Genomic DNA, 12183 nt, shown 5'->3' with positions numbered 1-12183 from the left:
TCAAGGAGGAAGAAAATTGCCATCTATTTAATAGCTAAATTTTAAGCAGTTCGTTTTCTGTAGTGAGAAGAGATATCTGGAAACACCAGCCATGGGGCTGCACCCACAAAATTCCTCCTCCTGTGGAGACCATCTTTAGAGCCATGTATTCCCAGAACAGAGGTTCTCAAGCCAGGCGATGTTTGGCAACATCTGGAGACATTTTGGGTTGTCACAACCGGGGAAGGTGCCACAGGAATCTGGCGAGTAGAGGCCAAGGATGCTGCTAAACATCCTATACTCACAGGACAGTCCCCCTAAACAGACAGTTATCTGGCCCCAGATGTCAACGGGCTGAGGTTGAGAAACCCTGTCTTAAAGGGTGAAGTCAAAGAACAGCCCCAAACTCTGCCCAGTGTTTTAGCTAAACTGGTCCACGTGAGAGGCCAACCGGGTGGGCTCACCTGAAAGAACCGAGGGTCTGGACACCTCTCTTACCTGGCGAAGAAGGACGCGGCCACCGAGGTGCCCGCGGAGGTCTCGCTGGCCACGCAGGAGGCTTGCGAGGCCGGGACGCTGCAGGCCGAAGGCTTGTCTGCATTGTAGCGATTCAGCGCCGCCTCTGTCAGGCCCTCCCGGCCAGGCTCTGTCATCAGCTGGGAGATCTGGCAAGGAACACGGAGATCGAGCTCATTACCTGTGGCTCACGGCATTTCCTGACTACCACCGGTAGCGCCTCTGTTTTGGGGTCGGGGCCAGAGCACGGGGCAGGGGGCGGTGAGGCTGGGAGGGAACACATCCCCACGTGCATTCAGTGACACGCGACATGGCCTCCTCTAAGGCCATTTTCCTGCATGTTAGCTAGAATACCTCCTCGTTTGCATTAAATATAACGGAATACAATTATGCCCCGACACTGTAAGTTTCAATTACTTCTGTGTCCCCCCTCCATTTGGAGGGGAAAGCAGAAGCCATTAACCACGCTATGTGTAGCCCAAGACCAGACCAGTAGGTCTTTCTTACTAGGAAGGCCCTGAAGGCTCTCCAGTAGACGAGAGGGGCAAAGACATCATTTTTTCAAGGGAGAAGTGAACCTGCTAACGAACATAAGAAATTAAACAAAACACTACTTGTGCATCGTTGTTGTTTGCTGTAGGCAGTCAGCAAAGAGATGACTTAGAGAAGCTCATAAAAATAGATACAGCCCACCGTGAATTACCAATGGTTTTTTTTTTTTTTTTTCTTGGAAGGTTTAGACCATTTCAACAGACTTAATTTTCCTACTGGTTCATTAAGATAAATGGCTTCCATTTTATTGGCAATAATTACCTTTATAGCCCAAATTCTAGTGAATGGGGGCTGGGCCTATTTTGCCTAAATGCACATAATATACTATGAAGAACCACACTTCTGGGCAAAGTAAGATACTGGTATAGAAATATACTTTCGGAAAGTGCTAATCCCATGACAAATGTCATAATTATGCAGGCACGTCCTAAGTGTGCTATTTTGAAAGCCTGTTACTTTAAAACTTCAGTCTACTTGCAAAAGGGAAAAACTGTCAGTTTTTTTTTAAAAAAAGGAAACTTTAGTTTGGGGGAAAAAAAAAAAGGGCTCCAGCCGGTTCAAAACTCTTAAATGCTGAGTGGACAATGTTTCTAATTGCCTAGAAAATACAAGTGCGATAAGGCAAAGATCAGAACAGTTTCCACTCTGTGCTGAGCAGCCCAGAAGGCCAGTGAAAGAGTCCCGTTTGTTAACCTTTGAACATCAAACATTTGTACTTTTCATTATTGGAAGAATAGCAATCACTCTTGAGCCCCACGGACTTGAAACTTTGCTCTGCTTAAATTCACGCCCTGACTTGGAAAGCCTTGGCATTATCCAGCTGTAATTCTGCCAATACACACTTTCTTATTCTCATTCATTCAATGCATTGTAAGGAAACTCAACCCACATCAGAGAAACGGGAGAGGAAACGGCAAAAGCAGCCAGTGGCCTGGAGGACGTTCCCTGCACTGGCAGGGGCTGCTTCCCAGACAGAGGGCCTGTGTCACCTCTCTTTGGGCTTCCTCTGCAGCCCGTGGGGTGTGGGCTCCCCTCAACCAGCTACCACTCTCCCGGAGGAGTGAGGCATGCTGGAGGGGACGGCTGAAACAACCGGGGACCTGGCCGTGGGCACACACACTGTTGTCACCACCATAAATGGCATTTATGAAGCACCGGTGGTACAGGATGCCATCCTGGACAGTGTCCCAAAACAAACCTCACCGTGAATTCCCTCCATCCCACAGCTCTCCACACCAGAATGGGGTCTCAGGAGCGACGTGGGGCCGACCCTCCTTGATCATCCTTGTGACAAAACTAACACCTACCCCAACCCTGTATTCCCTAGGCGACCCCCTCCTTGGAAGCAGACCACCTACGCAGCAGCATTCACTCTTCCCCTGGTTCCGAATCTTATTTCAGGGCAGTGGCCTTTCCTACCAGCGGGCGGCCTCCCCACACTTCAAAAGCAAGTCTCTCTAAGAGGGGTCTGCTTTTTTGCTGCTAGCTATAATGAAGGCTCTGTTCTGTAAGAATCTGCCCGAAGACTTGGCTTCTCCACAGGGCATGGGGATGAGCTCCCCGAGAACCCCAAGCCCCTTTCCAGTCACGCAGTGGCCCCTACCCTTGGTTCCCAGGCCAGGTGGGCAGCATGTGAGATGTGCTAAGATGTGTGTGAGATGGGGCTAAGGGGTGTGCTGTCGTGGTCGGTTCCCCCCAGGGCCCTCACTGCAGTCCTGCAGAAGCTGGATTCTAAGAGACCGAGGGGCAGAAACCTGGGGCTGCTTCCCCAGGGGAAAACAGCTAGGGAGCAGGGGCCAAGGCTGAACCCGGATTTGTTGGATTCTGTGACATTTTCGCTCTGCCCTCCCCTCCCCCAGTCCAACCCTCATTCCCGCTTTAACTGTCCCCTCAAGGCGGCTCTAGGGGCCCCCTCCCCGCAATCCACTGTAAGAGAAAACGCCCAAGCAGCAGGAGTTCCCGGAAACCTTAGCTTCCCTGCACAGTCTGCGGTCAAGCGCCTTCTTTGTAGAGGACTATGGTTCACCTCTGCCTTTCAGACTCTTCTGACTTAACTTTTTCTCTCACGATACTGTGAAAGCTACGAGACTCTTTGTGGGAAAATTCAAACACCTCGATCTCTTCGTCTAACACATCTGAAAAGCGTAAAGTTCTGGGGGAAAGGATTCGTTATCTTGATTATGTGTGTATGTCATAGTCTAGGAGGAGCAGCTGAAAACTTGCCAGGGGGTCCCAATCACTAACTTTAGGGGGACTAGATTTTCACCACAGGATTTCATTTGCTTTAGTTCTGATTAAAACCTGCTGTTTCCTCTCCATCTCTGTTACACCGGATGGTTTCACTAAAGCAACAAGTAGTATCTGTGACTTTCAAAACACCACATCACATCCCGAGGTAGTGGTCACTGAAACACGGGATGGCAGTAAAGGCACAGGGAGCGGGGGGGCGCCTGTGTGTTTGCACACGTGTGTGCTTGTCAATGTGGGGTCTTCAGTGCGCATGGGAGTCCCCGCTGCCGTTCGTGTGCACAGGGAGCTGCTTCTCACAGACCTCACAGATAAAGCCGCTCACTACGTTGTCATCCTAGGCAAGATTCATGTCTTTCAACCACATTTACATTTTTGCGCTGATACCTCAATATAAGGAGCCATATACTTGTTCACAAAGAGATCTCGAATCTTAAATTCAGTTATGATCTCGACCACAGAATCAAGACAAAAGATGTTTGGCTGTTATCAACCAAGGTTGCTTTCACACGGCAAATCGCAATCTATAAGCCATTGACCTTTAACTTCTCCACTGATGGGAAGGACTCTGAGAGCTTCCAGAGTGTGACAACTTGGGGGCTCATCTTAAATGGCATTATTGACCCAGAAAGCCACCTCCCTTGGACTCTGCCGCGGCAGCAGGGAACACCAACAGTATCCATTTCCTGTGCAGAGACTTCTAAGGACAGCAGATGCATCCCACTCAGTCTTTATATTTAATGGCATTATGACCCCAAATCCCAGAAAATAACATATAAAGCATTTTCTGTTAGGCAATTGGTATCTCACTGTTTTGGGATATCTCCTTTATTGTCATTACTACTTACACTGTTACTTAATATTTTTATATGTTTTGCAAACAGTGGTGCTCAGTAAATATTTTTGATGTGTGTGAGCACAGCCTAACTCACGGTTATCCTGAAAAAGACTGGACACAACTAACGTCAACCCTTGGTATTGTCTATGCTGTCAGTGGTTGCACTCTTAGGGAACGAGGACAGCAGAATACAATTTCAAAAAGCCTAAACGAGGTAAGCAAATCTGCAAAGGACAAGATCAACAAATGCATCCGCAAACCAAAGATAAACGGTTACAGCTGATCATGCAGGCCCTGCATTTCAGTCACAGGGTAACAGAAAGCTGGTGGCGGTACACAGAACAGCATCTTCCTCTAATAATCACACTGCAGTGAGATAGGCCCCCACTAACTTATTTGGGTTTTGCTCCTATCAGAGAGTAGGGGAGAGAGAAAATTTTCCATCCTTTTCTGTATATGAGTCTTCGCTTGCACTGCAGGAATATGTGTCAATCCCCACTTGAGTCACTTCTAGGGCTGGCTCTAACAGCATCTGGCCCCTCCCCCCCTCCCCTGAAGGATCCCCCTGGGGAGCAGCTGCCCTTTGTGACCCAGGGACGGAGCAGCACAGAGGATTCTTGGAACAGCCATGGGCGCGTGTCTCTTACCTCTGTACCCCTCCTTCTGGGGACCAAAATGCTTCATTTTATGAGATATGTTCATTCGATCCTGGCAGGCAAAGAAACAAGAGGTATGCCCCACTCAGGAGGGAAGCACTGCGACGTCTCTGAAGCCAGAACGATCTCCTCTTCTGCAGTGTCTGTGCTGGCCTCAGCCCTCCCTAAGGGGTTCCACTGCACTCTTTTCGTGTAGGTGCTTTCTGCCCCTGAGCGATTGGGCAAACTTGATCGCATTTCAACTTTCATCTCACCCTGCCTGTCTGTTCTCCACCTGGAAACCAGACCTACCCAGAACTGAAGTGATGCGTTGCAAAGGTGGCTCCCGTGCCGTGCGCAGTGGTAGTAAGCACCTTTCCTAAGCGGGATTTGTAAAAGGGCCAGAGCTCACATGGCAACAGTGTTTGCTTAGAATTCTCAGCAGACATTGCAGCAAGTTAACTACTGCTGGCTCTTTTTGCCTGAAGAAAAGCTACTGAAAGCTAGAACAATAAAATGTGTTTTCCACTAATCTCATCTAAAGATATTCTAACAAAAACAGAACAAAACAAACAAAAAACCAGAAGGACAAAGATTGTATGATTCCATTTATATGAGGCACCTGGAGTAGTTACATTCATAGAGACAGAAGGTAGAATGGTGGTTGCCAGAGGCCTAGGGAGGAAGACACGGGGAGTTACTGTTTAACGGGTACCTAGTTTCAGTTTGGGAAGATGGGAAAGTTCTGGAGATGGATGGCGGTGATGATTGCACCCCACATGAATATACTTAATGCTACAGAACTAATGGTAAATTAAAAATGGTTAAAATGGTAAATTTTATATCATACGTTTTACCACAATTAAAAAAAAAACAACTTAGAATAAAGAGCACCAGGGGACTGCTGACTAAAGGGACAGCCCAGGGCTTCCCTGGTGGCGCAGTGGTTGAGAGTCTGCCTGCCGATGCAGGGGACGTGGGTTCGTGCCCCGGTCCGGGAGGATCCCACATGCTGCGGAGCGGCTGGGCCTGTGAGCCATGGCCGCTGAGCCTGCGCATCCGGAGCCTGTGCTCCGCAACGGGAGAGGACACTGCAGTGAGAGGCCCGCGTACCACAAAAAATTTAAATAAGTAAATAAATAAAGGGACAGCCCAAGATCTGCTCACTGAAAGGACTAAGAAAAAGCACTTGGACAGAAACCAAAGCTGTAAGGACAGTACTCCTCTTATTTTAAAATACAGCCCCATAATCATGATAATAACTCCAGGGTCAAACTCAATTATCTGGTTGTATCTGAAAGTTCAGAGCTCCTAATGCAATACCTGGCACATAACAGGTGCTCTAAATATTTCTAGAATTGCTTGAATAAGTAGCTCAAGGTTTAGAAATTGTTCTGGTGCACAGGCCACTGTCCTGGAACAAAGCAGAGGTGGTGAGATTTGACCTCTATGTGAAACTCACCTAAGGGACAAAAGATTCTCTGTTCAGAAACATCAAAGGGGAAATTTTTAGGTTATATATATTTTACCACAATAAAAAAAAAGGGAACAAAACAGAAACGCCACAACACCAGAGTTGATCCCCTTCAGCTTGTCCCAGGTGGCCTGCACCTGCTCTGTCATTTTAGAGGGAGTCATGAGGACTCTGGGTGTCGAGGCCGAGTCAGAGAAGGGGGCCGAGTCCTCCAGGGACTATGACAGTGAGTTTGCAGGGGGGGTCTCAGGGACACGACCCCACCAGCCTATGCCCGAAGCCTGCAGGAGATGGGGTGAGCCAGAGCCGTCAACGAGGGAGCAAGGGGAAGGCGGGGAGACCAGGAAAGCTGGGAGGGGCTGGAGAAAGCCTCCACCGGAACTGGGCTCTTGGATTAAACCTCATTTGATTTCTGTACCAAGTCAAACGCCGTCCTTCCTCAGCTTCCCTCATTCCTGCCATGTCCCACCCAAACAGTCAGTTAACATTTTTTCCATAACTAGTGTTCTGGAACTGGGTTGGTTCGGATCCTCTCCCATGCCACTGTGACTTTTAGGCATTTAAATGCTCCGGTTAACCCTCCAGCCCTTGGCATGCTGTCCCTGGAGAACAAGCAATGCCACCTAACTTGAACCTGGTCCCTGGCCTGGCCTAGTCCTTGTGACTCACATGGGGCACAGATCACCTTTGAGACCCTGCAGCTACCTTGAGTCACACAGATATAGTCCTCCTGTGCTGTCCAGCTACCCCCTCCCCACAGCCAGCACCAAGGGGCCATGATGGGATTCTTACGTCCCACGGCTGGGTGTTTGATTACCCTTATTATCTTAACTTGCTTTGGCTATAAATTTTATTAGCGGCCATAAAATTATCCATCCACAGCTTTGACTCAGTGACCTCTTGCCACAGAGAATTCCACACACCGGTGCTCCCGGGGCCGAGGAGAGCTGCCTTTTCCTCACCCTGGATTTACAGCCTCACCTTCATCAGGGTTCCGCCCTGTATGATGAGTCAGCAAACAGAGGAGGCTGCTGTGTTTCATGATACCCCTTATCAGGGCTTAAATCTGGCCCCTCAGTGCACATGACTGTCTTCTTTTATTCTTTGTGTTGCTAAAAGGTAAAGGGGCAGGGCCACCCAAATGCTTTAGAAAGGACTGAGGTGCAGGGTACGACAAAGGGCCAGCTGCATTTCTGTTTCGGATTCTTCCCTTAGATCTCTTTTTTGCTTTTAATTTTTATTGGAGTATAGTTGTTTTACAATATTGTGTTAGTTTCTACTGGACAGCAAAGTGAATCAGCTCTACGTATATATATATATATCCCCTCTTTTTTGGATTTCCTTCTTCCCATTTAGGTCACCACAGAGCATTGAGTAGAGGCCCCTGTGCTATACAGTAGGTTCTCGTTAGTTATCTATTTTATACATAGTATCAATCGTGTATATATGTCAATCCCAATCTTCCAATTCATCCCACCACCCCTTTTCCCCCTTGGTATCCATACGTTTGTTCTCTACGTCTGTGTCTCTATTTCTGCTTTGTAAATAAGATCGTCTGTACCAATTTTTTCAGATTCCACATATGTGCGTTAATATACGATATTTGTTTTTCTCTTTCTGACTTACTTTACTCTGTATGACAGTCTCTAGGTCCATCCACATCTCTACAAATGACCCAATTTCATTCCTTTTTATGGCTGAGTAATATTCCATTGTATATATGTAGCACATCTTTTTATCCATTCATCTGTCGATGGACATTTAGGTTGCTTCCATGTCCTGGCTATTGTAAATAGGGCTGCAGTAAACATTGGGGTGCATGTGTCTTTTTGAATTATGTTTTTCTCAGGGTATATGCCCAGTAGTGGGATTGCTGGGTCATATGGTAGTTCTAGTTTTAGTTTTTTAAGGAACCTCCATACTGTTCTCCACAGTGGCTGTAACAATTTACAATCTCACCAACAATGCAGGAGGGTTCCCTTTTCTCCACACCCTCTCCAGCATTTATTGTTTGTAGATTTTTTGATGATGGCCATTCTGACTGGTGCGAGGTCAGAACTACTCACTGTAGTTTTGACTTGCATTTCTCTAATAATTAGCGACGTTGGGCATCTTTTCATGTGTTTGTTGGCCATCTGTATGTCTTCTTTGGAGAAATGTCTATTTAGGCCTTCCACCGAGTTTTGGATGGGGTTGTTTGTTTTTTTTGATATTGAGCTGCATGAGCTGTTTGTATATTTTGGAGATTAATCTTTTGTCAGTTGCTTCGTTTGCAAATATTTTCTCCCATTCTGAGGGCTGTCTTTTCGCCTTGTTTATGGTTTCCTTTGCTGTGCAAAAGCTTTTAAGTTTCATTATGTCCCATTTGTTTATTTTTGTTTTTATTTCCATTTCTCTAGGAGGTGGATCAAAAAAGATCTTGCTGCGATTTATGTCAAAGAGTGTTGTGCCTACGTTTTCCTCTAAGAGTTTGATAGTGTCTGGCCTTACATTTAGTTCTTTAATCCATTTCGAGTTTATTTTTGTGTATGGTGTTAGGGAGTGTTCTAATTTCATTCTTTTACACGTAGCTGTCTAGTTTTCCCAGCACCACTTATTGAAGAGATTGTCTTTGCTTCATTGTATATTTTTGCCTCCTTTGTCATAGATTAATTGACTATAGGTGCGTGGGTTTGTCTCTGGCTTTTCTATCCTGTTCCACTGATCTATATTAGTTCTGAGATGTGCAGGTCAAGGCAGAGGTCAAATATTCTTTTAAAGAATATCTTAAAACAAATAATAAAGTCTTACCATCAAGCTTGTAGTATTTCTACCTATAGATACATGTAAATAGGTTGACTGACAATACTTTTAATACGTAGTGCTCAAGTATGTTTTGTGGGGTGGCTTAGTGACACATTCAAAGACATACAATGATACCAGGTGTCTAGCTGCCATGATGAGGTTAGTTTCAGCCTGAGAGAATGTTGAGAAGTGACTTCAGGCATCTCATAGAGCATCATCGTACTCATTATCGTTTTTGAGTCAGGGTCTGTTCTAAGAACTTTGTATATATGCTGCCATATTTAATCCTGACAGCAACCCTAGGAACGAGGCACAACTGTCACCAAATAATAGCTTTAACTCTGTCTGCCTGGAGGAGGTATTGCCGCCAGGTTTCCTTTCTTTCCACCCTTGAGTTTATCTTGCACTGATCACATCATCCAGAGAATGTACAGCTCTTCAACTGTGGCTGCCCCATTCAGAAAATGTGTTAACAGCCCAAGAGTTGATGAAGAGCAGAGAAAAGGATCATTTGAATCATTTCTCAATATGCACACAGGCTTGCTCCACCCAATGTTTTGTGATTTTTAGGATCAAATGAAAGCAAAATCAAATGGTCTGAATCTTCATGTAACCGATCTCACTTTCCATTTGCAACTAAGCAAATTCAGACTGAGTAGAGCAACCGTCATCAACCCAACCCTGGCATCAGGGTTGAGTCCCAAGGTCAGCTCCGAAAACCTGGAAGAACTAAAGGATTTTTTCATGTCCTGAATCACGTGGGCTGCTCTTTCACTGGGGGAAGGTTACCATTGCACCCCACCCCAAACACTTCCAAGAGCCAGTGCCCCAGGAATGCCCTGAGCACTCTTCCCACCCTGGATGATCAGGGCCACCCCTCCCTATGGTCCGCACAGCTGCCCTTGTATCAGAGCATTTGTTTTGTTTTGTAACTGCCTGTCGCTGTTCTCTCTGCCCAACTAGATAGCAAGCCCTGTGAGGAGAGGGACTGGGTCTTGCGTACTTCAGTATTACCAACATAGCACAGTGTCTGGATATGCAATACATCTAATAAATACATCAATTAATACATTAATTACAAATACCTACAAATAAAAATAAACTTAATTTAGTTGCGTTAGCATTGCTTGAGTTTTGTTTGGTTTTGAGGGATAAAGGTTATTTTCACCTGACTTTAAAAATTATGAACCGGTTAGACAAAGCTTTATTAAAAAAAAAATAAGGTATCTCAGGGTACACTTCATTCAATATATTGGTGAGATAAATGACTGGAGTGGGGAAAAGAAAAGGCAAACAAGAAACAAAGAGGGCTTCCGTGGTGGCACAGTGGTTGGGAGTCCGCCTGCCGATGCAGGGGATGCGGGTTTGTGCCCCGGTCCGGGAAGATCCCACATGCCGCGGAGCGGCTGGGCCCGTGAGCCATGGCCACTGGGCCTGCAAGTCCAGAGCCTGTGCTCCGCAGGCGGGAGAGGCCACGGCGGTGAGAGGCCCACGTACCGCCAAAAAAAAAAAAAAAAAAAAAAAAAAGAGGCCAAGGGACAGAGACAAAGAAAAAAAGAGGGAAACAGGAGAAAGGGGAAGAAAGAGAAAAACAAAAAGAAATTATAGGAAAAGATTTTTAAAAAGGAGACGAGACCAGTGCCTTTCAGCCAGCTTGAGTGTGAGCATGTGATGGCCACAGCAAGGGAGCTGGAATTCTCTGAACTATTAGGCAAGCGATCCTAGGAACATGGTTTCCAGGAGAGACAGAAGCAAGCTTAGAGGCTGAAGTCCCACTGCCTGTCCTAGCTCTTCCCGGTATCAGACAAGACCTTCAGCTACACGTAGAACCTGAGGTGCCTGAGGATAAGATGTGTGAAGGAAGAAGTTTAAAGACCCATGTCGCAAAATTGAGCCATTCTCTTACCCTTTTCCAATAAAAAGCAAAACACAGTTCTAATTTCTGAAAAAAAAAGGGCTTAGAATTTCTGAATATCTCAATACTTGCTCACGTAACGTTTACAGATGGCATGGTTTATTAGTTATGCTTCCAAGAGAAAACACAGTAAGATTAAGAAACTGAACATTAGATTACAGAACTGATGTAGGACTTAATTCTAATACAGATCATGGCCTTTCCATCCATGCCTGACCTGCTGTGCTCGTCTGTACATGGCCAGGCAGCTTTAGGAAGCAGTCCCTTCCTAGAGCACGCCACTGTTCTTTACCTGTCTTGGCTAACGCTTGGAAAACTTTCAAGAAAACCGGCAGCGCCTCATGGCCTGGAATTTTAAATGTGCATTCCTTGTAGGCACCTTACTTCCTCATAGTTTCCTTGAGCTCTTGTGAGAAAAAGTCAAGAGGGACCTGAGACGATACTCTGCTGTAAGGGACCCACCAAGGTCTGCAGAACAGCCAGTTCACTAAACGCAAAAGCAACCTTGCCTTCTGGGCAAAACTGAGGGGACAATGTTGGGAACTTAACAAACAAAGGCATGTGTACACACACATACACACACACACACGTGCATGCACGCACACAGACACACGTGAACGCACACAGCCCTCAGGATGCTGGGGTGGTAGACAGAGAGTCCGCACAAAGAAGGGGCGAGGTTGGCAGCTGCTGGAGCCCTGACCCAGGAGTCATGAGAGCCAGGTCTGCAGGGCTCCCAGCACCAGGGAAGGGGCTCGTCCTTGTTTGGAGTCCTTCATGGAAGCTGACAGCATTGAGGCTGGCTCTAGATTATAGGATTCATTCTGCTCACACCACAGTCACAAAGGAGAGATGCCCAGACTGGAGACAGGCTGAACCAAATGGAATTGCCAGTGTAATCCCAGTGCCTAGGAAAGGGTATGCCACGCATCAGGCCCTTGGTAAGCATTGCACTGAATGAAAGGATCCAGTTCTGGGTCTGGCTTGGTTGATGACAACGTGAGGGAAGTTATTTCCCCTCTCTTAGCCCTAATTTCCCCAGTGAGGGGAACTCATGAATCTGTGTCTTGGGTGAAATGAGATAATGCACTGAACGTGCTCTGTGGTGCCTAAAGTCATCATCAAATATAAAGCAGGGACGTTTAGAAATCTTCCTCTTTCACCTTAAAGCATGTCCCTAATTTAACATTTGTGTGGCCATTATGCAAAAACATACAAATATGTCAATGTCAACAACAGCACA

The 12183-nt window shown here is 46.4% G+C and overlaps 1 protein-coding gene across 1 annotated transcript in view; it reads right to left on the bottom strand.

Annotated features, from left to right (window-relative positions):
- The window catches only part of KIF26B (kinesin family member 26B), a 482574-nt gene that overhangs the window by 257353 nt on the left and 213038 nt on the right, over window positions 1–12183 (bottom strand). Inside the window, exon 4 of the mRNA XM_065879753.1 lies at window positions 478–644. Within this exon, the coding sequence (XP_065735825.1) occupies window positions 478–644 (167 nt within the window). The remainder of the gene's footprint in view (window positions 1–477; window positions 645–12183) is intronic.

This window comes from Phocoena phocoena, chromosome 1, assembly GCF_963924675.1.
Source record: "Phocoena phocoena chromosome 1, mPhoPho1.1, whole genome shotgun sequence".
In the NCBI taxonomy this organism is placed as follows: domain Eukaryota; kingdom Metazoa; phylum Chordata; class Mammalia; order Artiodactyla; family Phocoenidae; genus Phocoena; species Phocoena phocoena.
This window is presented reverse-complemented; position numbering and strand designations above follow the sequence as displayed.